The sequence below is a fragment of the Garra rufa genome, chromosome 25 (genome assembly GCF_049309525.1).
Source record: "Garra rufa chromosome 25, GarRuf1.0, whole genome shotgun sequence".
Classification (NCBI taxonomy): domain Eukaryota; kingdom Metazoa; phylum Chordata; class Actinopteri; order Cypriniformes; family Cyprinidae; genus Garra; species Garra rufa.
This window is the reverse complement of record NC_133385.1, coordinates 6,141,183-6,169,004: the sequence shown is the minus strand read 5'-3', so window position 1 is coordinate 6,169,004 and position 27,822 is coordinate 6,141,183. Positions and strand designations below refer to the sequence as shown.

The following is a 27,822-nucleotide window of genomic DNA, read 5'->3' as shown; positions in this document are numbered from 1 at the left end:
TGTTGTTATTGTTTTTATTTTGTTATAGTAAATAAAAAATAGCAGCTATTATTATTATTATTATTATTATTACTACTATTATTGCTGTGATTTATTATAATAAAAATATATAAATTATTATTAATAATATTTTTTATTTTGTTATAAATAATAATAGCAACTTTTATTACTACTATTTATTATTATTGTTTTTATTTTGCTATAATAAATAACAATAGTAGCTATTATTATTATTATTATTATTACTATTATTGCTACTTATTTTTATTATTATTTATATTTATTGTTATTATTGCCGTTGTTTATTATATAAAAATATAATTATTCTTCTTCATGTTTTTATTTTGTTATAATAAATATTAATAGCAGCTATTATTACTATTATTTTTTATATTATTATTATTATTATTATTATTATTATTGCTGTTATTTATTATAACAAAAATAGAACAATTATTATTATTAATGTTTTTAGTTTGTTATAATAAATAATAGCAGCTATTATTACTACTACTACTACTACTACTACTACTACTGCTGTGATTCATTATAACGAAAATATAACAATTATTAATAATATTTTTATTTTGTTAGAATAAATAATAATATCAGCTATTATTATTACTACTATTTATTATTATTAATGTTTTTGTTATAATAAATATTATTACTATTTATTATTATTATTTATTATTATTTATTATTATAATAAAAATATAACATTATTATTATGATGATTATTAATATTTTTTATTTTGTTATAATAATAATAGCAGCTATTATTATTATTACTACTACTGCTACTTATTATTATTACTACTATTTATTATTCTTATTATTCTTATTATTAATTATTATGTTATTTATTATAACAAAACAAATTATTATTGATTATTAATATTTTTTATTTTGTTATAATAATAGCAGCTATTATTATTAATATTATTGCTATTTATTATTATTATTATTATTATTATTATTTTTGCTGTTATTTATTATAACAAAAATAGAACAATTATTGTTATTAGAATTTTTATTTTGTTATAATACATTATAATAGCAGCTATTATTATAATTATTACAAAAATAATAATATTAAATATTACATTATTATTATTTTTATTATTATTAATGTTTTTATTTTGTTATACTAAATAATAATGGCAGCTATTATTATCATTACTATTTATTATTATTAATGTTTTTATTTTGTTATAATAAATAATAGCAGCTATTATTTATTATTATTATTATTATTATTATTATTTATTATAACAGAAACATAATTATTATTATTGATTATTATGATTTTTATTTTTTATTTTGTTATAATAAATAATAATAGCAGGTTTTATTATTATTACTACTTCTGCTACTTATTATTATTACTATTTATTATTATTATTATTATTATTATTATTATTGACGTTATTTATTATAACAAAAATATAACAATTATTATTACGATTATTAATATTTTTATTTTGTTATAATACATAACAATAGCAGCTATTATTATGACTATTTATTATTATTATTATTATTTTTATTATTATTATTATTAAGCATCAGTTTTGAATGTTGAAGAAAAAAGTAATACTTTCTTTTGGATATTTCTTGCATACGTCTTGTGTTTTTATCCTGTTGGCAAATTTTTCATTTCATAAGCATAAACAATATGTCATATGCTTACAATATGTCAGCAAAGCATTCACATTTGCTTGTGTAGAGTATGTTTTTGGCTTCATAGTGAAAAAAGCAAACAATCCAAAGTATGTTTTGCATTAAGGAAATGTGTCTTTTCTTAAAAAAGTCTGTGTGTATTTGAGCGTTTGTGTACCTAACGCAGTGGAGCTTTCCGATCCGGATCCCAGACCTGACGACTGGTTCTCGGTCATCTCGAAGCTGCTGAGAGCGTCCTGATTGATGGACTGAGAGATGTCCCGAAGGTCTTCCATTCCCCCGATGAAGTCCTGGCACAGAGGACTGTCCAGCACGGAGTCGTCCAGCGGCGACGGGGGGCTGTAGTGCTTCTCCATGTCTACCATGCTGGCGAACAGCGGCAGATCGCCAATCAAACATCAGCCTGAAAGCACAAGAGAGGAACCACATGAAGGAGATGTTAAACAATCTTTACTGTAACCATTGCACATGGCAATGGCAGTAGTGTTTATTTTTTTAATTTTTAATATTTTAAATTAGCTTTTATTTTTATTTAATAGTAATATTTTTTGTATTTTTGGCTATGTGCTTTTAAAATATCTATATTTGCAATATTATCATAATTTTTTTATATTAAATATTATAATAAATATTGTTATCATTAAATTAACATTTAATTTTAGTTGTAGTATTTTGGTTATGTGTTTTTATTATATCTATCATATTAATATTTATTTTTGTATAAATACATTTTGTGATAGATCTTAACATTGTAATATTTATATTTATATTTAGCATTTTTATTTTTTATTTTCTATTTATTTTTTTTACATATTATTACACTTTTATAATTTGTCTTTTTCACATTTGGTCATTAATAATGTTATATTTTTATCTTTATATATTATTGTTTTTTATTTTTTATTTATTTATAAAATAGATGAATATTCATTTAATTTAATTTTATTTCAGTTTTAGTCATTTTAGTATCTCAACTTGAACTTATTTTATTTAGCTGCTAAGGCAAGATTTCACATAATGAATTTCGTGATTATTTTTTGCATTTTTTATATTTAGAATTAGCTTTTATTTTAATTTTATTTATTTACTTATTTGATTTATTTTAGTTTTAGTATTTTTTGTTATGTGCTTTTAAAATATTTATTTTTTTACAATTCTATAATTAAATTTTTATATTCATTTAATTTTAAATATTTTTTGTCCATTTTGTCATTAATAATGTTATATTTTTAATTTTTTAAATAAATTAATAAAATTTTATTTACATTTATATTAGTTTTAGTTTTAGTTATTTTAGTATATTAACTTATTTTATTTATATTTCACATAATGAATTTCGTAATTATTTTTTAGTATTATTTACACACAACATATTATTTGTTAATATTCTGAATTAGCTTTTATTTTTTATTTTATTATTTATTTTTAATTTTTGTAATTTTTGTATTTTGGTTATGTGCTTTGTAAATATATTTTTGTAATATTAATATTTATTTTTATATTTATTTTGTGTTTTTTAAATTAGTAAATACATATTTTTACATTAAATTTACATTTAGCTTTAGTTTTAGTATTGGAATTATTATAAATAATTATATATAATTATTAGTGGTGGGCATAGATTAATTTTTTTAATCTAGATTAATCTAGATTAAATCTTGAAATTAATCTAGATTAATCTAGATTAAAATGGCTAATTTGAATTCTTCTGAAAGCATTCAGAATATGTGTGCTACCCAAATAATGACTAAAAGTAAGTCTTTGAGAACGGGTTTCTCAAGCCAGGTGGCGCATTAGACCAGGGGCTCATCTCCTGTTTCCAAAATGCATTACAAACTGCTTGACAATTGCATTTAAAACACAATTAACTATACAAACTTGTGTAACCAAGTACTTCTGCGCAAAAGGCTGTACGACGTGCGCGTTCCAGTAAAATATACAGGCGCACGGGTATGGATAGCCTATCTGCGTGCATCTTACAATAAACTGCGTTGCTTTTAGAAGCGTCAATTCAGTTGTTGCATAGTATAATGTCTTTATTTCGGGATTATCAAAGTAAATTATAACTCAAACTTGAGATTTTACTGGGGCACAGCAGATTTTCACTGAGGCACGTGCCCCAGTAAAAAGGGTCTAGCAACGCACACACCTGCCCTGAAGCGGCTTCATAACTGCATCCATGTCTGCGCGTCTCATTTGATGTGGTAATTTCACAGAAGTTGAAGACTCGTTCTCGCCCCCTACATTGCAATTCAACTAGATATACGTCATCCGCGCTAAAATATCAAAGTGAAAGTCATCATATCTTGCGTAGTTTAGACCCAGCTCCCAACCCAACTTTGAGAATAGATTAACGGCGATATTTTTTTTATCGCGCGATATGAGTCTCACGTTAACGCAGCACGTTAACGCCGATAACGGCCCACCACTAATAATTATATATATTACAAATATATTATTGTAATATTAATATTTATTTATTTTTTATTTAATTGTAATATTTTTACAGTTATATTTAGCATATTTTACATATTTTATCATTAATCATTTTACATTTTTTATCTTAAATTGTTTTTTTTTATTTCTATTTCGCTTTAATTTACTTTTATTTTAGTTTTAGTTGCCAAGGCAAAATTTAACATAATGAATTTTGTAATTATTTTTTACACTATTTGCAGTCACAAGTTTTAATATCATCTATATACAATATATTATTTGTTAATGTTTTGAATTAGCTTTTATTTTTTATTTCATTTTATTTTTCAATTTCAATTCAATTTTAATTTTATATTTAAATATTACAATAAAAATAAATATAATAAAAATATATAAAAAAACATATATAAATATATTTTTGTAATATTAATAATTATTTTTATATTTATATTGTGCTTTTTATTAGATTTAATACATTCAGTTTTTGTATTTTGGTTATGTGTTATATATATATATATATATATATATATATATATTTGTAATATTAATATTCAAATATAGTAATATTTTATAGTAATATATTTCAATTCTACTTAAATTTTAGATTTAGCATTTTGGTTATGTGCTTTTTAAATATATTTTTGTAATATAATAATTATTTTTATTTTTCTATTTATATTGTGCTTTTTTATTAGTGTTAATACACATTTTTGACATTAAACTAACATTTAGTTTTAGTATTTTGATTATGTTTTTTATATATTTTGTAATATTAATTCATTTTTATTGTAATATTTTTATATTTAGCACATTTTACACATATTTTATCATGAATAATTTTATATTTTATATTTTATCCTTATAGGGTTTTTTAATGCTTATATTTATTAATGCTTTCTATTTTTTTTTTTGTTATTTTAGTATTATTTATATACTATATAGTATGTGCTAATATTTTGAATTAGCGTTTTCACTACATTTTAGTTCAATTAATAAACCTCATTTCAATTTTGCTTAATTTTTTATTTCAGTTTTAGTCATTTAGTAAATTTATTTTATTTAATTTAGTTACTAAGGCAAAAATTAAATACTTATACCATTATTTAACAATAACACTGTCATAAAGCATTTTCATCTCAATATGGTCTCATTTAATTGAGGCACAACATAAAACAGCTTGTCAGATAGTTGCCCTACTAAAAACTTTGTATTGTCTGCCAGCCCTCCAATATTTTTTAATCAGCCGTAAATATGGTTAAGTTCACCCCAAATAGCCTTATCTAAATGTCTGTGTTGCGTCTGTGTGACACAGAGAGAAAATCAGTGAGCAAAACAAGGCTGCAGGAGCTCCGAACTTAAAAGAGACTTTGCGGACACTTAGTCAACATCTACGAGGCGTTGTTAAGCTTTCACTCACGAGCCGCTATAGTCGTATTTTGAGTTTGTGTGAGGTTTCCTGAACTCATGACACAATGCAAGTGAAAAGAGTTCATCTGAAGGTAAGCAGATCACATGACTTCAGAGCGTGTTTATAAATAACACACATATGAAAAAGCAAAGCGGGACAGTAATAGTTTCTATAATACAAGTGAACTGACTATGAACATGAAAATAGCCACCTCTGTAGTGCAAATACATTTTGTTAATAGCAAGTTAATTGATTGGTAACTCATTCTTATGCTTGAGAAAGAGCTTTTAAGCTAGAAGCACCAAACTCAGCCCAGCTCTTCAGACTGATCTCACTTTGTGTGCTTTATCTTTTCAGACTGATCCGACTTATAGTTTTCATAAAATTGAATCATCAAAATCCCATAGACTTACATTGACGAATGTTCAAATGAGCCAACACCATTCAAACTCCAACTGTCAAAACTCAAATTTAAACTGCCACAATCCCTTGAGACTAAATCAAGCTTCCTTTCTATCAACTATTTCTAATCTATTTAACTATCCAGCCAAGCCTAGCAACTACAATCATGCTAGTAACATGTTAATCATGGTAGAAGCATGTTAGCAACTTGCTAATCAGTCTAGAAACATGCTAGCAACTTGTTAATCATGTTGGAAAAATGCTAGCAACTAACTTATGATATAAACGTTAGAAACATACTAGCATGCTGAATGACATGCTAGTAACTTGCTAATCATGCTAGCAACATGTTAATCATGCTAGAAACATGTTAGCAACTTGCTAATCAGTCTAGAAACATGCTAGCAACTTGTTAATCATGTTGGAAAAATGCTAGCAACTAACTGATCATGATATGAACGTTAGAAACATACTAGCATGTTGAATGACATGCTAGTAACTTGCTAATCATGCTAACAACATGCTAACCATGTTAGAAACATGTTGGAAATGTGCTAGCAACTTGCTAATCAGTCTAGAAACATGCTAGCAACTTGTTAATCATGCTAGAAACATGCTGGAAACACGCTAGCAACTTGCTAATCATGAACTTGCTAAAATTGAAGATTAAAAATCATCAAAATTGACGGAATATTCAAATGAGCGAACACCATTCAAACTCCAACTGTCAAAATTCAAATTTAAACTGACACAAACCCTTGAGACTCAATCAAGCTTCCTTTCTATCAACTATTTCTAATCTATTTAACTATCCAGCCAAGCCTAGCAACTACAATCATGCTAGTAACTTGCTAATCATGCTAGTAACATGTTAATCATGATAGAAACATGTTAGCAAATTGCTAAACAGCGTAGAAACATGCTAGCAACTTGCTAATCATGTTGGAAAAAATGCTAGCAACTAACTTATGATAGAAACAAGGTAATGACTTGCTAGTAATTTGCTAATCATGCTAGAAATATGCTAATAACATGCTAATAACTTGTTAATCATGCAAGTAACACTATAATTATGTTAGAAACATGCTAGTAACAAGCTAACAATTAGCTAATAATGCTAATAACATGTTAATCATGCTAACAACATGCTAGTAGCATGTTAGTTATGTTAGAAACATGTTAGTAACTTGTCAGTTATTCTAATGTCATGCTAGTAACTTGTTAATCATGTTAGCAACATGTTAATCATGCTAGAAACATGTTAGAAACGTGCTAGCAACTTGCAAATCAGTCTAGAAACATGCTAGCAACTTGTTAATCATGCTAGAAACATGCTGGAAACACGCTACCAACTTGCTAATCATGAACTTGCTAAAATTGAAGATTAAAAATCATCAAAATTGACAGAATATTCAAATGAGCCAACACCATTCAAACTCCAACTGTCAAAATTCAAATTTAAACTGACACAAACCCTTGAGACTCAATCAAGCTTCCTTTCTATCAACTATTTCTAATCTATTTAACTATCCAGCCAAGCCTAGCAACTACAATCATGCTAGTAACATGTTAATCATGATAGAAACATGTTAGCAAATTGCTAAACAGCGTAGAAATATGCTAGCAACTTGCTAATCATGTTGGGAAAATGCTAGCAACTAACTTATCATGATAGAAACAAGGTAATGACATGCTAGTAATTTGCTAATCATGCTAGAAATATGCTAATAACATGCTAATAACTTGTTAATCATGCAAGTAACACTATAATTATGTTAGAAACATGCTAGTAACAAGCTAACAATTAGCTAATCATGCTAGTAACATGTTAATCATGCTAGCAACACGCTAGTAGCATGTTAGTTATGTTAGAAACATGTTAGTAACTTGTCAGTTATTCTAATGTCATGCTAGTAACTTGTTAATCATGTTAGCAACATGTTAATCATGCTAGAAACATGTTAGAAACGTGCTAGCAACTTGCAAATCAGTCTAGAAACATGCTAGCAACTTGTTAATCATGCTAGAAACATGCTGGAAACACGCTACCAACTTGCTAATCATGAACTTGCTAAAATTGAAGATTAAAAATCATCAAAATTGACAGAATATTCAAATGAGCCAACACCATTCAAACTCCAACTGTCAAAATTCAAATTTAAACTGACACAAACCCTTGAGACTCAATCAAGCTTCCTTTCTATCAACTATTTCTAATCTATTTAACTATCCAGCCAAGCCTAGCAACTACAATCATGCTAGTAACTTGCTAATCATGCTAGTAACATGTTAATCATGATAGAAACATGTTAGCAAATTGCTAAACAGCGTAGAAATATGCTAGCAACTTGCTAATCATGTTGGGAAAATGCTAGCAACTAACTTATCATGATAGAAACAAGGTAATGACATGCTAGTAATTTGCTAATCATGCTAGAAATATGCTAATAACATGCTAATAACTTGTTAATCATGCAAGTAACACTATAATTATGTTAGAAACATGCTAGTAACAAGCTAACAATTAGCTAATCATGCTAGTAACATGTTAATCATGCTAGCAACACGCTAGTAGCATGTTAGTTATGTTAGAAACATGTTAGTAACTTGTCAGTTATTCTAATGTCATGCTAGTAACTTGTTAATCATGTTAGCAACATGCTAATCATGCTAGAAACATGTTAGAAACGTGCTAGCAACTTGCAAATCAGTCTAGAAACATGCTAGCAACTTGTTAATCGTGCTAGAAACATGCTGGAAACACGCTAGCAACTTGCTAATCATGTTGGAAACATGTTATCAACTAACTTATCATGATAGAAACGTTAGAAACATGCTAGCAACTTGCTAATCATGTAGGAAACATGCTAGCAACTAACTTATCATGATAGAAAGATTAGAAACATGCTAGCAACACGCTAGTAGCTTGTTAATTATGTTAGAAACATGTTAGTAACTTGTCAGTTATTCTAATGTCATGCTAGTAACTTGTTAATCATGTTAGCAACATGCTAATCATGCTAGAAACATGTTAGAAACGTGCTAGCAACTTGCAAATCAGTCTAGAAACATGCTAGCAACTTGTTAATCGTGCTAGAAACATGCTGGAAACACGCTAGCAACTTGCTAATCATGTTGGAAACATGTTATCAACTAACTTATCATGATAGAAACGTTAGAAACATGCTAGCAACTTGCTAATCATGTAGGAAACATGCTAGCAACTAACTTATCATGATAGAAAGATTAGAAACATGATAGCAACACGCTAGTAGCTTGTTAATTATGTTAGAAACATGTTAGTAACTTGTCAGTTATTCTAATGTCATGCTAGTAACTTGTTAATCATGCTAGTAACATGTTAGAAACATGCTAGCAACATGCTAGTAAATTGTTAATAATGCTAGAAACACGCTAGCAACTTGCTAATAATGTTGGAAACATGCTAGCAACTTGCTAATCATGTTAGAAACATGCTAGCAACTTGCTAATCATGTTAGAAACATGCTAGCAACTTGCTAATCATGTTAGAAACATGGTAATGACATGCTAGTAACTTGCTAATCGTGCTAGAAATGTGCTAATAACTTGCTAATCATGCTAAACATGTTAGCAACTTGCTAATGACATGCTAATAATGCAAGTAACATTATGCTAGAAACTTGCTAATGACATGCCAATTACTTGATAATCATCCTAGAAACATAATAAACATGCTAGAAAAACGTTAGAATCATGCTAACTACATTCTAATCATGCTAGCATCATGTTAATCTAATCTAATCTATATAAAGTTATGCTTTCTCAAGCCAACCTTAAGTTTGTCTTGACAAACTTTTTTTTTATCTAGTTCTGCTTGTTCTTCTGTTGTTTAAATTAGAAATTTTAAAAAGCTTAAATGTAATTAAAACAAAAAAATTGACATACTTTTAATAATAATAATAATAATAATAATAATAATAATAATAATTGCAAAGGTAAAAACTAAATTCCCCTGTAAATCACATTAAGGAGTCAAATATCACCAAAAAACATTTTAGCTGATTTTTTGAATATTGATTAAAAAGGTGCTCCTGAAATTTTACTGTGCTCCTAAAAAGAGAAGTAAGTGTAGAGCCCTGAGACAAACTCATTCACTCAATGTCATGCTAGCAACTTGTTAATCATGCTAGAAACATGCTGGAAACACGCTAGCAACTTGCTAATCATGAACTTGCTAAAATTGAAGATTAAAAATCATCAAATTCCCATATGTCAGTTATTCTAATGTCATGCTAGTAACATGTTAGAAACATGCTAGCAACTTGCTAATCAGTCTAGAAACATGCTAGCAACTTGTTAATCATGCTAGAAACATGCTGGAAACACGCTAGCAACTTGCTAATCATGTTAGAAACATGGTAATGGCATGCTAGTAAGTTGCTCATCGTGCTAGAAATGTACTAATAACTTGCTAATCATGCTAAACATGTTAGCAACTTGCTAATGACATGCTAATAATGCAAGTAACATTAATTATGCTAGAAACTTGCTAATGACATGCCAATTACTTGATAATCATCCTAGAAACATAATAAACATGCTAGAAAAAAACGTTAGAATCATGCTAACTACATTCTAATCATGCTAGCATCATGTTAATCTAATCTAATCTATATAAAGTTATGCTTTCTCAAGCATAACTTATGTTTTGTCTTGACAAACTTTTTTTTATCTAGTTCTGCTTGTTCTTCTGTTGTTTAAATTAGAAATTTTAAAAAGCTTAAAAAGTGTAATTAAAACAAAAAATTGACATACTTTTAATAATAATAATAATAATAATAATAATAATTGCAAAGGTAAAAACTAAATTCCCCTGTAAATCACATTAAGGAGTCAAATATCACCAAAAAAACATTTTAGCTGATTTTTTTAATATTGATTAAAAGGTGCTCCTGAAATTTTACTGTGCTCCTAAAAAGAGAAGTAAGTCGAGACAAACCCATTCACTCAATGTCATTGAAGAGTGACAGCAAAAAAAGAGGGAAAAAAACACTCTGAAGACGGAAACAATGAGCCAGAGGAGGAGGACGACAAATAAAGCAGATCTCTGTGTCTGTCGGGGGTCAAAGAAGGACATGGCACTCTCAGTCAGACATTCAGAGACATTCAAGGTCAGGACTGAAATGTTACCCAAAAAAAACTCAGAAGGAGTAAAGGTCAAAATGCAGACAGAATGGTGGTCAATCAAAATAGATAGACGTTTCAAACAGTGCTGTGCAATCTGTACTTTCTATTAAAATTGTGCAACAACATTGTGCAAATGTTTTCTACGATTGAACCTAGTTCTGTTCTATTTACTCAAAAACCACAGAGTGCTTGAGCACCAATTGCTTCCATGCATCAAAAAATGTATCAGCTGCAGTAGAAGAAATACTTCGCCGCTGCACGATTATGTAAGCCTTGCGCAAATAAACAAAAGTCCTGTATGTAATGCGAGCTGGTTGAATGCGTGCCGCTCCATGTTCAGCACCTACTCGACTCGTGATGACAAGCCACCGAACACGCAGCATCGCCCCCCAGCCAGGACACGCTGTTCCCTTCACACTCGTCTCAGCCTGAGACAGACAAGGCAGGAGACGGAGAGAGGGCAGCCAGTGGTCATAGACTGCGGGCGATACGCCAGGGCATTTCCAATACGCCCTGGCAGCCGTGAGAAGTACATGTGTACGGTATTTGTCGGGCTGGACAGTGCAGCGATATGGCATGTACAGTTCTCCGGGGGCGGCAACACCTCAGTTTCTATTCTAGATCAGTAGACACTCTCGAAAACATTTCTGTGTCACTTATTTTCGTCTAGCATTTTAGTTTATATTTCCTCACGTCCACTTAACGATTATGTAACTATCAGATGATAACCATTTCTGCTTTGAAAACACTGGAAATTATAATAAATTATATTTTGTATATTAAATATTTTTTAAAATAGTAAATAATTAAATATTATTAAATTGTGTTAATTGCATCTACTTTTCTGTAAAAATGAATAACAATATGTGACCCTGGACCACAAAACCAGTCTTAAGTCGCTGGGGTATATTTGTAGCAATAGCCAAAAATACATTGCATGGGTCAAAATTATTGATTTTTCTTTTATGCCAAAAATCATTAAGGAATTAAGTAAAGTTCATGTTCCATGAAGTTTTTTTGTAAAATTCCTACTGTAAACATATCAAAATGTAATTTTTGATTTGTAATATGCATTGTTAAGAACCTAATTTGGACAACTTTAAAGGTGATTTTCTCAGTCTTTTAGATTTTTTTGCATCCTCAGATTTCTGATTTCAAATAGATGTATCTCGGCCAAATATTGTCCTATCCTAACAAACCATACATCAATAGAAAGTTTATTTATTGAGCTTTCATATGATGTATAAATCTCAGTTTTGTCAAATTTAACCTTATGACTGGTTTTGTGGTCCAGGGTCACATATAATGAATAATACCAATAAATATTTAAATAAGTAATTTTAAAGGTACAACAGCAAACTCAGCCATATATAACAACATTATTAAGTGCTAAAATAACAATTAAACATCATAATATTAAAAAATATATTTCGTAAATAAAATGTTAGTACTTATTTAGATGACTAACAATTAAAATTTAAAATATAAATGCACACACTAACAAAAATATTAACAAGCAACAAAAAAACAGATGCAATATGGGTGTAAAAATGATATCAAATATGAAATTCTTATTTTTTCAAAATCATTATTATTAATATTATTATTTTATTATTTCCCACTTTCATTTTAATTTACGAGTTTTAGTCGTTTTTAAATAGTTTGAATGTTTATATTTAGAGTTAGAAGTATTTCTCAATCAAAAGATTTAGCATAAGTATAGGTCAAATATACTTAGATCGTGAGTATAAACCAAGTATACTGGTATATCTATCTATAGGCCAAATATACTTCGATTTTTTGTATACTTGTAAGTATACGCCAGGTATACTTACACTGTAAAACCTAACAGTGGAATTCGTTAAATGAAATGAGTTAATTTAACTCAAAAATTTCTAAAAGTTATTTCAACTCAATACATTTTAGTGATGTAAACTCAAATGTGAATTAGGTTAAGCAGAACTCATTTTAAATAAGTTACTAGAAATTAATTTAATCTATTATTGCCATACACTCTATGTCTATGGCCGATCACAAAATATTTAAAATAAATATAAGCTTAATCCATGATTTCTAACATAGTTTTTCGAGAAGTCACGTTTGTATAATATAGTTCTAGATTATTAGATGTTTCATTACTAGATAAATAGCCTAACTAAATGGTAATATATTACTTTTAATAATAATTAAACAACCATAATAATAAACTATAATAATAACGATAATATAATAAATACATACATCTATTTCATTTAGATTTAGATTTATAATTTTAAAATAATTACTTTTACTGGAGGCAAAATATTTTCCGGGTTTTTTCAAAAACCGCGCGCATTTTTTCAGTCAATCACGTCTGCTCATCCTCTCACTCATGTCACGGGATCACAGCAGGATGGATTGCGACGTATTCCTGGAAAATATCAGGCAAGTTAAGCTTTTCAAACTTCTTTATTGCTGTTTTAAGCACTTTCGAACGACTTGTGTTTGTCAACTTTATTGTGTATAACGTTGTCTAGCAAAGATCAAGCAGCTATGGCGTCATTACATCAAAGTTATCAACGGGAGGTGTTAAATATGCAGTGTTAAACACAACGGTTTGTCAGTGATAAATTAATAAATATGTTTTGTGGTTTCTCACAGTCGGACACAAACGAGTCCAGCAATTTTTATTTTTAAACTCGAGAGGCGGCTGAAAGACGAACTATCTTCCACATCTTTAACCGTCACTCGCGCCACAGCTCCGAAGCAAGGTAAAGCAAACACACGTTCCCTATTTTCAAAAATGTTTAAACTTTTTGTTAATCGTTATTTATTATTTGCTTTGTCAGTTTCATCTAGAATATCCATGTGACGCTGACGTTTAACGTTACTATACTCGCCCAAGCCCGGTGAGGAGCGTTTATACTCTGTTTTGTTAACATTAAGTTAGTTAACATTTTAGACTGTTATTTGCTCCTCATGATGTCTTATTTAAAATTCATACTAACAAATTGTCATGTTTTTTACATCAATCTTTTCAGAGCTAAGCCAGCTAGGGGTGGTGTGATGTCATTGGCAACAAGCTGCTGCAGTAAAAGCCTAAAATGAAGTAAGTAGAATTCACATTATATTTATATGATGGGCTTTAGGATATATACAAATTGATGGGCTTTAGTGTTTATTACGAAATTACAAGATGTAATTTGTCACGTTATAAAAAGTAAAGTTCTTCAGTTTTTATTGTTTGATGAATTGCTATTAATGCAATTGCAATTGTGTCCAGAATTACCAGCAACACAAATTCAATCTCTGCTCTTCTGAAGCAATACTGTAATTTTGTGTGAATATTAGATTTGAAATTTAGACCTAAACAATGATCAATGGTGAATACACAGCACAGATGAAAAATGGCAAACCTCAACTAGCATCCCACAAGAATAACATCATGACATCTAAGGACCAGTAATGTTTGTAGTGTGCTACCATTTTGATTCAGTCTGTATTGGCAGAGTGAATGACATCTTAAATTTCAGGTTGGCTGTCATTCTGACAGTCTTTTTTATTTTGTGTTGCTTCAGAAGAATACCAGTGAAGTCTTTTAAGTTGTGATTATAGTTATAGTTATATACTTAATTAATACAGATGAAAAAAATATATTTTATAGATCTAGGAACATTCCAGTTGCGTAGCTGTCTATGGAGGCTCAGAAAGTTCTCAGATATCATTAAAAATACCTTAAAGGGATAGTTCAAACAAAAATGTTTAACTCAAACCATTGCAGTCTGTCAGTCATATAATGGCAGTCAATAGTTACCAAATCTTTGAGGGAAAAAAAACATACACAGACAAAACCCAATTAAACCCTGCGGCCCGAGGTGATACATTGAGATCTTGAGACACAAAACTGTCTGTCTTGTTCAAGAAACTTAATAGTATTTACATCATTATTTACCTCTGATCCACCGGAACTCTCCCCTGTATGGAGCGTGTTCACAACAACCTGTGCATGGTGCGTCAGCGTGCTCTGGCGATTGTAGTCAGTGAAAAGTCAACACTCCCCGATGGGTTTGCACAAGAAAACGTAATCTTTTAGTTTTTAATCAATTGCCAGAATCAGGATAAGCACAAGTCATTATCATTTTGAGTAGCCACTATGCACTACGTAAACAATGAGTGATGTGTACGCATGACAGACCGCCGTGCATGCATCTACTATGGCAGATCACGTTGACGCATCACGCGCCGGCTGTTGTGAGGACAGTAGAACGTTGCGATCGATCAAAGGTAAATAATATAAATACTGTTCAGTTTTTTGTACAGACCGATAGTTTTGTGTCTCAAACCTCAATGTATCGTCACAAGCCACAGGGTTTAAATTGGAATGCGGGCTTGGAACAACATTAGAGTAAGTAATTCTCATTTTTGGGTGAACTATCACTTTTTCTCTCTGTTCTGTAATAAAGAACCTTAGATTGTCAAATTAAATAGTAAATTAGTAAAATGAGTTTATGTAAATTAAATTAAATTAAATCTCTAAAACATTTAGCTGATATTCACATCTGAAAATCCTGCTGATAAACAACTCTGGAAGTTGTGATGTGAAAATTAAAGTACTACAGGTTTTTTGTTTTAAATTGTGTACATACCTTATTGAATAAACACTTTCCCGATCCTTCACACCTTTATTGTAATTTATGAAAATGTAAATATGTCTGATTTGTTTAGATATGATGATATTTGGTGACGTACACTAACAAAACTTTTACTGCATTTAGAAAACGGGAGCCTGATCAGGTGCAGATGGCAGCTGTCACCATCACTGTTAAGGAGGAAGAGGGAACATTATTCTTAAACCCAATGGAATGTCAGCAGAAACCACGTCAACTAGATGAGCCCCAGAGACAGATCATCATTGAAGACCTCATCACCTAGACGGCCATCGACGCAAGACCACGAGAACCAGATGAGTCCTCTCCAATCTGACTTTGTGGCAACATGGAACTTTTGCGTCTATGTTAATATTAGTCTGTTTCTTTCTTATTCTGAGGTTGCTGTAGCCACCAGGTCTAGTCTGTATCCAGATCAAATGGTCACTGCAGTAATGTAAAGTTGCTTTGACACAACTTGTATTGTAAAAAGCATTGTATAAATAATTTTGACTTGGATGTTTTGATTGTATCTAAAGATGATGTCTGCCAAGTTTTGGCTCAGTGTACAGGTTTTTTTTTTTTTTTTTGCACTAATGTATTCCCTTATAGTATACATAAGATTAACAGTACTTTCTATACAAAATTTAAGGAAAACCTTTTTTTTTATATTTTATTTTAAAATTGATCCACTGTGTTTCATATCATTTATTGTTATTATTTTTAATATTATCAATTATAATTAGTATTTTAAAAAGGGATTTTGTTAAACATTTCCTTGTTTTTGCTGTCTTTGCTTATTTGGTGAAAAGTCTGATAAGATAGCGTAAATGTTATATTTTTAACTAAACAGATCACTTATTTTTATTTATGCTTTAAAACATTTGTTGTATTTCAATAAATACTTAAGAAAACCCACCTGTTCTGTCATTATTACCAGTGTTTTTGGTACGTCTTATGTAACTTTATTGCTTTGAGTTTGATGAACTTAAACCATCTAAGGCAATCGGTTTCCTCAAACCATTCAAGTAGCAAAAAGTTGATACGACTTAGTGGGATTTGTTACCTGAATTCAAACTGACTGAGTGGAATAAACTTACATTTTTAAAGTTGAGTTAACTCAAATAATTGCCTAAGCTAATGTTAAAAAGAATAAGTTAATTAAACTCAATGTATATGAGTTTATAGTACTCATATTTTTGGGTTTTACCAAACTTAAATGGTTTAAGGCAATCAGTTTCCTAAAACGGTTTGAGTTACCGTAACTTGTCGGGTTTTACAGTGTAGAATACTTAAAAAGTATATCTCAATCCAAAGATTTATTACAAGTAAAGGCCAAATATATGTAGACTTTTCTTTATATTTGTCAGTATAAACCAAGTATACTTAAAATACTTAATACTTTTAAGTATATCTCAAAGTTAAAAAAAAAAATCAGTACAAGTATAGGCCAAATACACTTCGATTTTTTTTGTATACTTGTAAGTATAAGCCAAGTATACTTAGAATACTTAATAATAAAAGTATATCTCAATCAAAATTCTTAGTATAAGTATAGATCAAATATACTTAGATCGTCAGTATAAATCAAGTATACTTAGAGATATACTAGTATTATTAGTATTATTAATTATTCTATCCATATCTAGGTCAATTTATACTCTTTAATACAAATACTGTATATCTCAACCAAAATATTCAGAACAAGTATAGGCCAAATATATTTAGACTATTCTTTATATTTGTCAGTATAAACCAAGTATACTTAGAATAATTAATAATACTAATAATACTAGTATATCTGAATCCAAATCTAGGTCAATTTATACTCTTTAATACAAATATTGTATATCTCAACCAAAATATTTAGAACAAGTATAGGCCAAATATATTTAGACTTTTCTTTATATTTTTCAGTATAAACCAAGTATACTTAGAATACTTAACAATACTTTTCTGAAGAATATCTCAAAGTCAAAAGATTCAGTACAAGTATAAGCCAAATATACTTCGATTTTTTGTATACTTAGAATACTTAAGAATAAAAGTATCTCTCAATCAAAAGATTTAGTATAAGTATAAGCCAAATATACTTCGATTTTTTGTATACCTGTCAGTATAAGCCAAGTATACTTAGAATACTTAAGAATAAAAGTATCTCTCAATCAAAAGATTTAATATAAGCATAGGTCAAATATACTTAGATCTTCCTTTATACTTGTCAGTATAAACTAAGTATACTTAGAATACTTAATATTACTAGTATATCTCAATCAAAAGATTCAGTACAAGTATCTAAGTCAAATAAAGATGGACTTGTTCTGTATACTTGTCAGTATAAGCCAAGTATACTTAGAATCCCTAATATTTTTCTTAAGTTTATCTCAACCAAAATATTTAGTACAAGTACAGGCCAAATATATTTACACTTTTCTTTATATTATTCAGTACAAACCAAGTATACTTAGAATACTTAATAATACTTCTCTAAAGATTCAGTACAAGTAAAGGCCAAATAAACATGGACTTGTCTTTATATTTGTCAGTATAAACCAAGTATACTTGGCATACTTAATAATACTTTTCTTAAGGACATCTTAAAGTCAAAAGATTCAGGACAAGTATAGGCCAAATATACTTAGATGTTTCTTTATACTTGTCAGTATAAACCAAGTATACTTAGAACACTTAATATTACTAGTATATCTCAACCAAAAGATTCAGTGCATCGGTCAAATAAACTAGTGCTTTTCTGTATACGTCAAGTATACTTAGAATCCTTAATATTTTTCTTAAATATATCTCAACCAAAATATTTAGTACAAGTACAGGCCAAATATATTTACACTTTTCTTTATATTATTCAGTACAAACCAAGTATACTTAGAATACTTAATAATACTTCTCTAAAGATTCAGTACAAGTAAAAGCCAAATAAACATGGACTTTATATTTGTCAGTATAAACCAAGTATACTTGGCATACTTAATACTTTTCTTAAGGACATCTTAAAGTCAAAAGATTCAGGACAAGTATAGGCCAAATATACTTAGATGTTTCTTTATACTTGTCAGTAAACCAAGTATACTTAGAACACTTAATATTACTAGTATATCTCAACCAAAAGATTCAGTGCATCGGTCAAATAAACCAGTGCTTTTTTGTATACTTGTCAGTATACGTCAAGTATACTTAGAATCCTTAATATTTTTCTTAAATATATCTCAACTTAAATATTTAGTACAAGCATAGGCCAAATATATTTAGACTGTTCTTTATATTTGTCAGTATAAACCAAGTATACTTAGAATACTTAATATTACTAGTATATCTTAACCAAATAATTTTGTACAAGCATAGGCCAAGTATAAGACTTTTATATATTTGTGAGTATAAACCAAGTATATTTAGAACACTTAGTAATACTTTTCTTAAGTATATTTCAAAGTCAAAAGATTCAGTACAAGTATAGGCAAACACACTTACACCTATCTGCTTACTTGTCAGTATATTTCAAGTAACAAAATGTTTTTATGGTTTTAAAACAAGATCAAGAAAAACTCTTTTAAATGCAAGAAACACGTCATATTTACCAACAACAGCTCATGATAAGGTTGGCACTATGACCAACAAATATGAGTTAGTTATGAGGTGTTAAGGATTAGCTATTAGCCTTAGAATAGTCTTGGACGGCCAAGGACGATCTTAGTGAATCAATGACAACTCCTGCCTACAGCATTATTAACAGAGCGGATTAAAACAGAGTTACAGAGTGGCACAGATAGTAATGCTATACATAAACTTAGTTATATGAATGAAGAATCCTAGAAGTCATCAATACATGAAAGTTATCATGACTTCAATTGAAGAGATTTTGACGTCACTAGCTGAAAAGCAAAACAATAAAAAAAATACTAACCAACCGAGCTTCATTCCCAGTGGGATTACAGTGAAAACAGCATGTGCAAAACCACAACAAAACCACACCTCCCTCTCGAGTTTATACACGTGATATAATTCAGTGTTTGTGTCTTTATACATGGAAAGTACTAATCGTCCAGAAGGGCTCAGTGGTAAATACATCACACGCCTGACGTTCGTGTCTTGTTTCAAGTTGCAATTCAACACACGGTGTGACCTCCAGCATGGGTTGGGGGTGGATGAGGGGCTGACGTTGTCAACAAAACCAGACACCAAAACCTAGTGACATAAGGATGGCACACTTCTCACGGTAACATTATCACATTAAGATAATTGGCGTGTGTGACAACAAGTCATTCTTAGTTTAAAAGAACTGAAACAACTGGGAAGTGGATTCATCTGAGTGGAAGTGGGTCACATGAACATTAGAAATAACTAAATGGCTCTAAATTTGCTTGTGTTTAGTGTTTTAACCCATATAGGTTAAAGCAATAGTTTGTTACATAGGATGAATTACAGACACAACTTTCTCAATAGAGGTTTACCATGCAAAAAAAGCACTGCATGCTAATAAATATTAATAAAAATATTTGGACGACGAGTTGACCATGGTGATCTAACCTGTTCAGTTGTTGTATCCCTGTTCAGTGAAAAGGAAAAAGATTAATAGATTTTCCAAAGATTAAGAACACATTTGACAATCAATATGCTTGTTTTGTTGTGTGCGTGTTGCGTAACTACACTTAACCAAGAAAGTATTAAAAAATAATGCATATTTGTAAAAGTACTGGAATCTCGGATACAACTTCTCTGCCTGTAAAACAACTTGCAGTCTGCACAAATGGGGAAAAAAGTAATATTCATCAATCATAATAAAGTTATCATAATTCATTCAAATCATGATGGATAAAACCAACTGTACCCTACAGTATATAACGCTAGAAAATACATGACATTACAGAAGTATAAAGCATTATGAATGCAGATTCATGTTGTGTAAAAACTGACCCACAACCGCACAACAACTGCCCAGCAATCGGTCAGCAACTTGTCAGTAACTGCCCAGCAACCGCCCAGATACCTTTTAGCAACTGGTCAGTAACAGCCCAGCAACCACCCAGCAACTGGTCAGTAACTGCCCAGCAACCGCATAGCAACTGCCAAGCAACCACTCAACAAATGATCAATAACTGTTCAACAACTGCCCAGCAACTGGTCAGTAACTGCCTAGCAACCACTCAGCAACCGGTCAGCAATTGCCCAGCAACCGGTCAGTAACTGGTTAGCAACTGCACAGCAACCACCCAGCAACTGGTCAGTAACTGCCCAGCAACCATACAGCAACTACTCAGCAACCACTTAGCAACTGGTCAGTAACTGCCCAGCTACCGCACAACAACTACTCAGCAACTGGTCAGTAACTGCCGAGCAACCATACAGCAACTACTCAGCAACCACTTAGCAACTGGTCAGTAACTGCCCAGCTACCGCACAACAACTACTCAGCAACTGGTCAGTAACTGCCGAGCAACCGCACAGCAACTGGCCAGCAATCACTCAGCAACTGGTCAGTAACTGCCCAGCAACCACGCAGCAACTGGCCAGCAATCACTCAGCAACTGGTCAGTAACTGCCCAGCAACCACGCAGCAACTGCCCAGCAATCACTCAGCAACTGGTCAGTAACTGCCCAGCAACAATGCAGCAACTGCTCAGCAATCACTCAGCAACTGGTCAGTAACTGCCCAGCAACCGCATAGCAACTGCCAAGTAACCGCCAAGCAACCACTCAACAAATGATCAATAACTGTTCAGCAACCACCCAGCAACGGGTCAGTCACTGCACAGAAACCACCCAGCAACTACTCGACAACTGGTCAGCAACTGCCCAACAAACCATACAGCCACTACCCAGCAACCACTTAGCAACTGGTCAGTAACTGCCCAGCAACTGCATAGCAACTGCCAAGCAACCACTCAGCAAATTATCAATAACTGTTCAGCAACCACCCAGCAACGGGTCAGTCACTGCACAGAAACCACCCAGCAACTACTCGACAACTGGTCAGTAACTGCCCAACAAACCATACAGCCACTACCCAGCAACCACTTAGCAACTGGTCAGTAACTGCCCAGCAACTGCCAAGCAACCACTCAACAAATGATCAATAACTGTTCAGCAACCACCCAGCAACGGGTCAGTCACTGCACAGAAACCACCCAGCAACTACTCGACAACTGGTCAGTAACTGCCCAACAAACCATACAGCCACTACCCAGCAACCACTTAGCAACTGGTCAGTAACTGCCCAGCAACTGCCAAGCAACCACTCAACAAATGATCAATAACTGTTCAGCAACCACCCAGCAACGGGTCAGTCACTGCACAGAAACCACCCAGCAACTACTCGACAACTGGTCAGTAACTGCCCAACAAACCATACAGCCACTACCCAGCAACCACTTAGCAACTGGTCAGTAACTGCCCAGCAACTGCATAGCAACTGCCAAGCAACCACTCAGCAAATTATCAATAACTGTTTAGCAATTGGTCAGCAATTGCCCAGCAACTGGTCAGTAACTGCCCAGCAACCACTCAGAAACTGGTTAGCAACTGGTCAATAACTGCCCAGCAACCGGTCAGCAACTGTTCAGCAACCACCCAGCAACGGGTCAGTAACTGCACAGAAACCACCCAGCAACTACTCGACAACTGGTCAGCAACTGCCCAACAAACCATACAGCCACTACCCAGCAACCACTTAGCAACTGCCCAGCAACTGCATAGCAACTGCCAAGCAACCACTCAGCAAATTATCAATAACTGTTTAGCAATTGGTCAGCAATTGCCCAGCAACTGGTCAGTAACTGCCCAGCAACCACTCAGAAACTGGTTAGCAACTGGTCAATAACTGCCCAGCAACCGGTCAGCAACTGGTCAATAACTGCCCAGCAACCGCACATCAACCACTCAGCAGCTGGTTAGTAACTGCCCTAGCAACTGCAACATGTAAAGAACCACTCAAATAAATATTTAAAAAAAAACAATCATCATTAAATAATTTAGCCTACAAAAAACCTGCCAACAAATAAAAAGTAAGGAAGACCAAATATAAATCTGCAGGAAAAAAAACATTGCTGTTATGCATTACTTTACTAAATCTACTTTGACTTGGACCAGTAAGTAACCGTCCAGCAACTACTCATAACACCCCAGCAATAATAAATTATGTAGGCTACAGAAAACCTGCCAACAAATAAATAATGAGGAAGACAAAGCATAAATCTGGAGAAAAAAAAACTACTAATGCTGTGTACTACTTTTGACTTGGACTAGTAAGCAACCACCCAGCAACCAATCATAACACCCCAGATACCACTCAGCAACTACCCAGCAACATGTACAGACTGACTCAAAACACCTTAACAACTTCATAGCAAAGCTGAGAGTGTCATTTCACATCGATTTAAAGAAAAAATGACTAGCTAGGTTGTGCAGCACTCAATAGCTCATTTACTGGGTTAAAAACTGAAGTTACATTAACACAACAAGCTCTGCTGGGTAAAGAAACACACCTACAGGCCCCAGTAGAGAATCTTGGATCATTAACTCACAATCTCTCCTGAGCTGCTTACCGTTTGTTTGTCTCTGACATGGTCATTTAGTGTGATGGACATTTCTAAATCGTCCCTCAGACGGACTTAAGCGGCGAACAACTTCAGTATTGTCTGTCAGGACAGAAGCGTCTAAGATTAAAACTGCAGTGAGACAACAGCAGATCGGGTCAAAGCGCAGGAAGTGACACGTTTAAAACTGCCTGAGTTGGCTTTAACTGAAATTCCCCTCAGGGATCAATTAAGAAAGTCTGTCTTTCCTTCTGTCGGTTGGTTTATATACCTGCCTTGTCTGATTAGACCACAGTGTGGTTTTCTATATTTTCAACAGGTCTCTTCAAAACACAATGTGCTGATGCTGCAATACATGCACAAAATATATACATGCATGATGGCTATGTTTAGACAAAGTGATGAACTTAGTATGAAAACACCATACTAAGAAAGAATAGGCTATGCGCGAATAGATTACGCGATGCGGAAATTTACCGTATAACGTGATAACATTATGACTTTTTAGGTAACATACATTGCTGTTCAAAAGTTCGGGATCAGTAAGATTTTCATAATGTATTTAAAAGAAGGCTCTTTTGCTCACAGAGGCTGCATTTATTTGATTAAAAATATGGTAAAATTGTGAAATATTATTACACATAAAAATTTATTTAAGGATTTCAAGATTCAGAAATCCTTCGTAACATTATAAATGTATTTACTGTCACTTTTAATCAATTTAATGCATCCCAACAGACCTAAAGTTTTAAACAGACTGTACATGTTGTACCTTAAAGTCGTTGAGACGTTAACATTTAGGGAGACGCAGACAGGTGGTTAGAAGAGAAAAACTGGTCAGCCCAACTTGAAATTCCTGTTTTAGGAAAATAAACAGCGGAGGAACGGACAGAGCGAAAACATTCCCATTCGCTACCAGAATAACCAAACAAGAACCGTCTGATTAACAGTCTCAAATTCCAAACGAGTCTGAAAAAGACCCTGTGAAAGAGCGGTGTCGGAGACACACGGACAGACGTCAGCATTTCACTTGTGTTTTTGAGAGTGACATAACATAGCAGAGAGGCAGCAAGAAGCAGCACAACATGTTCTGACTTGAGAGAACATTTGTGATAATTACTTTAAAGTCGCTCAGCCTAATATGTAATGGTACTAATGGAAGCCAATTTGGCTTACCTTGTTCCTTATTATGTGGCTTTTCCAAAATGCGGGATTTAAACATTCAGGGGACAAATATTTTTGCATATTCACTGCCTAACTAACCGTTAACCCCCGTTACAATCCCCCCCCCCCCCCTCTCCCTCTGGTTTATGCATCCCTGCCTCTGATGAATTAGGGATAAAAACATCCTGCGAACCTAGTCCCTTTCCGATTCAAATGATTCGTTAGGCACACTTTAAAGTCCCGTTTTAAATCAAATGACTGATGATACGCGTTTTGAAGTCCCGTTTTGAATCAATTGATTCGCGATATGTGCTTTAAAGTCCCGTTTTGAATCAAATGATTCACAATACACGATTAAAAGTCCCGTTCTGAATCAAATGATTCACCATACGTGCTTTAAAGTCCCGTTTTGAATCAAATTATATGCGATACGTGCTTTGAAGTCCCGTTCTGAATCAAATAATTTACCACACACGCAATGAAGTCCTGTTTGAATCAAATGATTCGAAATACACACTTTAAAGTCCCGTTCTGAATCAAATGATTCACCATACGCGCTTTGAAGTCCCATTTTAAATCAAATGATTCGGCAAACAAGCATTAAAGTCCCGTTTTGAATCAAATTATATGCGATACGTGCTTTGAAGTCCCGTTCTGAATCAAATGATTTGCTATATGCGCTTTGAAGTCCCATTTTAAATCAAATGATTCGGCAAACAAGCATTAAAGTCCCGTTTTGAATCAAATAATTCACCATGCGTGCTTTAAAGTCCCGTTCTGAATCAAATAATTCGCTATATGCCCTTTGAAGTCCCATTTTAAATCAAATGATTCGGCAAACAAGCATTAAAGTCCCGTTTTGAATCAAATTATATGCGATACGTGCTTTGAAGTCCCGTTCTGAATCAAATGATTTGCTATATGCGCTTTGAAGTCCCATTTTAAATCAAATGATTCGGCAAACAAGCATTAAAGTCCCGTTTTGAATCAAATTATATGCGATACGTGCTTTGAAGTCCCGTTCTGAATCAAATGATTCACCATACGCGCTTTGAAGTCCCATTTTAAATCAAATGATTCGGCAAACAAGCATTAAAGTCCCGTTTTGAATCAAATTATATGCGATACGTGCTTTGAAGTCCCGTTCTGAATCAAATGATTTGCTATATGCGCTTTGAAGTCCCATTTTAAATCAAATGATTCGGCAAACAAGCATTAAAGTCCCGTTTTGAATCAAATTATATGCGATACGTGCTTTGAAGTCCCGTTCTGAATCAAATGATTCACCATACGCGCTTTGAAGTCCTGTTTTGAATCAAATGATTCGAAATACGCGCTTTGAAGTCCGGTTATGAATCAAATGATTCACCATACGCGCTTTGAAGTCCCATTTTAAATCAAATGATTCGGCAAACAAGCATTAAAGTCCCGTTTTGAATCAAATTATATGCGATACGTGCTTTGAAGTCCCGTTCTGAATCAAATGATTCACCATACGCGCTTTGAAGTCCTGTTTTGAATCAAATGATTCGAAATACGCGCTTTGAAGTCCTGTTTTGAATCAAATGATTCACCATACGCGCTTTGAAGTCCCATTTTAAATCAAATGATTCGGCAAACAAGCATTAAAGTCCCGTTTTGAATCAAATTATATGCGATACGTGCTTTGAAGTCCCGTTCTGAATCAAATGATTTGCTATATGCGCTTTGAAGTCCCATTTTAAATCAAATGATTCGGCAAACAAGCATTAAAGTCCCGTTTTGAATCAAATTATATGCGATACGTGCTTTGAAGTCCCGTTCTGAATCAAATAATTCACCACACACGCTTTAAAGTCCCATTCTGAATCAAATGATTCACCATACGCGCTTTGAAGTCCTGTTTTGAATCAAATGATTCACCATGCGTGCTTTAAAGTCACGTTTTTAATAAAATGTTTCAGGATACGCACTTTGAAGTCCTGTTTTGAATCAAATAAGTCATGATACAAACTTTGAAGTCCAGTTCTGAATCCAATTATTCGCTATACGCTCTTTGAAGTCTCATTTTAATACAAATGATTCGGCTTATACGCTTTGAAGTCCCGTTTAGAATCAAGAGATTGGTGATACGCGCTTTGAAGTCCCGTTTTTAATCAGGTTTTGGCATACACGCATTAAGATCCCATTATGAATCAAATGATTTGGCATACAAGCATTAAAGTCTACAAGCATAAAAATTATTCACCATATGCGCTTTGAAGTCCCGTTTTGAATCAAGTGATTCGCAATACGCTCTTTAAAGTCCCGTTCTGAATCAAATGATTCGCTTTATGTGCTTTAAAGTCCCGTTTAAAATGAAATGATTCGCCATACAAACTTTGAAGTCCTGTTTTTAATCAAATGATTCGCGATACATGCTTTAATATCACTCTCTGCTTGTTTGGTAAGCAGCTGTACAATAAGCAAGCTCATTTACAGTCAGTTGCTCAATTTGTGCAATATAATCTCCTTCAGGGTAATAACCCTTCCACTTCAGCATTTATTTAACGTTTATGACCGTCTGGCTGTATATTATCTAATACTCAATGACTGCTCTGTCAAATTCGTCGTCATCAGTCAGGAACCTAGGTGTGCTATTCGATAGCAATCTTTCCTTCGAAAGCCACATTTCTAGCATTTGCAAAACCGCATTTTTTCATCTAAAAAAATATATCGAAATTACGACTTATGCTCACGATGTCAAATGCAGAAACGTTAATCCATGCGTTCATGACCTCAAGAATAGATTATTGTAATGCTTTATTGGGTGGTTGTTCTGCACGCTTAATAAACAAACTCCAGCTGGTCCAAAATGCAGCAGCTAGAGTTCTTACTAGATGTTAGCCCGAGTCTGTCAACACTGCACTGGCTCCCTATTAAACATCGTATAGATTTTTAAATCTTGCTAATTACTTATAAAGCCATGAATGGTTTAGCTCCTCAGTACTTGAGCGAGCTCTTATCATATTATAGTCCTTCACGTCCGCTGCGTTCTCAAAATTCCGGCAATTTGATAGTACCTAGAATATCAAAATCAACTGCGGGCGGCAGATCTTTTTCACATTTAGCGCCCAAACTCTGGAACAATCTACCTAACACTGTTCGGGAGGCAGACACACTCTGTCAGTTTAAATCTAGATTAAAGACCCATCTCTTTAACCTGGCCTAAACTTAATACATTTCATAATCCAAATCCGTTAAAGGATGGTTAGGCTGCATTATTTAGGTCAAACGGAACCAGGGACACTTCCTATAACACCTGATGTACTCGTTGCATCAGAAGAAGAATGGCATCTACGCTAATATTAGTATCTTTTCTTCTTATTCTGAGATCACCGCAGCCACCTGTATCCAGATCAGACGGTCA

At 32.5% G+C, this 27,822-nt stretch overlaps 1 protein-coding gene and 1 long non-coding RNA gene across 2 annotated transcripts in view; one reads left to right on the top strand and one right to left on the bottom strand.

The window, feature by feature from the left end:
* Positions 1–2,088, bottom strand: part of pparab (peroxisome proliferator-activated receptor alpha b) — a 9,626-nt gene extending 7,538 nt beyond the window's left edge. The window contains exon 1 of the mRNA XM_073831295.1: positions 1,841–2,088. Within this exon, the coding sequence (XP_073687396.1) occupies positions 1,841–2,048 (208 nt within the window). The 5' untranslated portion in view covers positions 2,049–2,088. The remainder of the gene's footprint in view (positions 1–1,840) is intronic.
* Positions 2,089–13,527: 11,439 nt separating this feature from the next.
* Positions 13,528–14,186, top strand: LOC141301266 (uncharacterized). Its single transcript, XR_012342146.1, has 3 exons — positions 13,528–13,848; positions 13,927–13,986; positions 14,119–14,186. It is a non-coding gene; the product is annotated as an uncharacterized lncRNA (long non-coding RNA).
* The last annotated feature ends 13,636 nt before the right edge of the window (positions 14,187–27,822 follow it).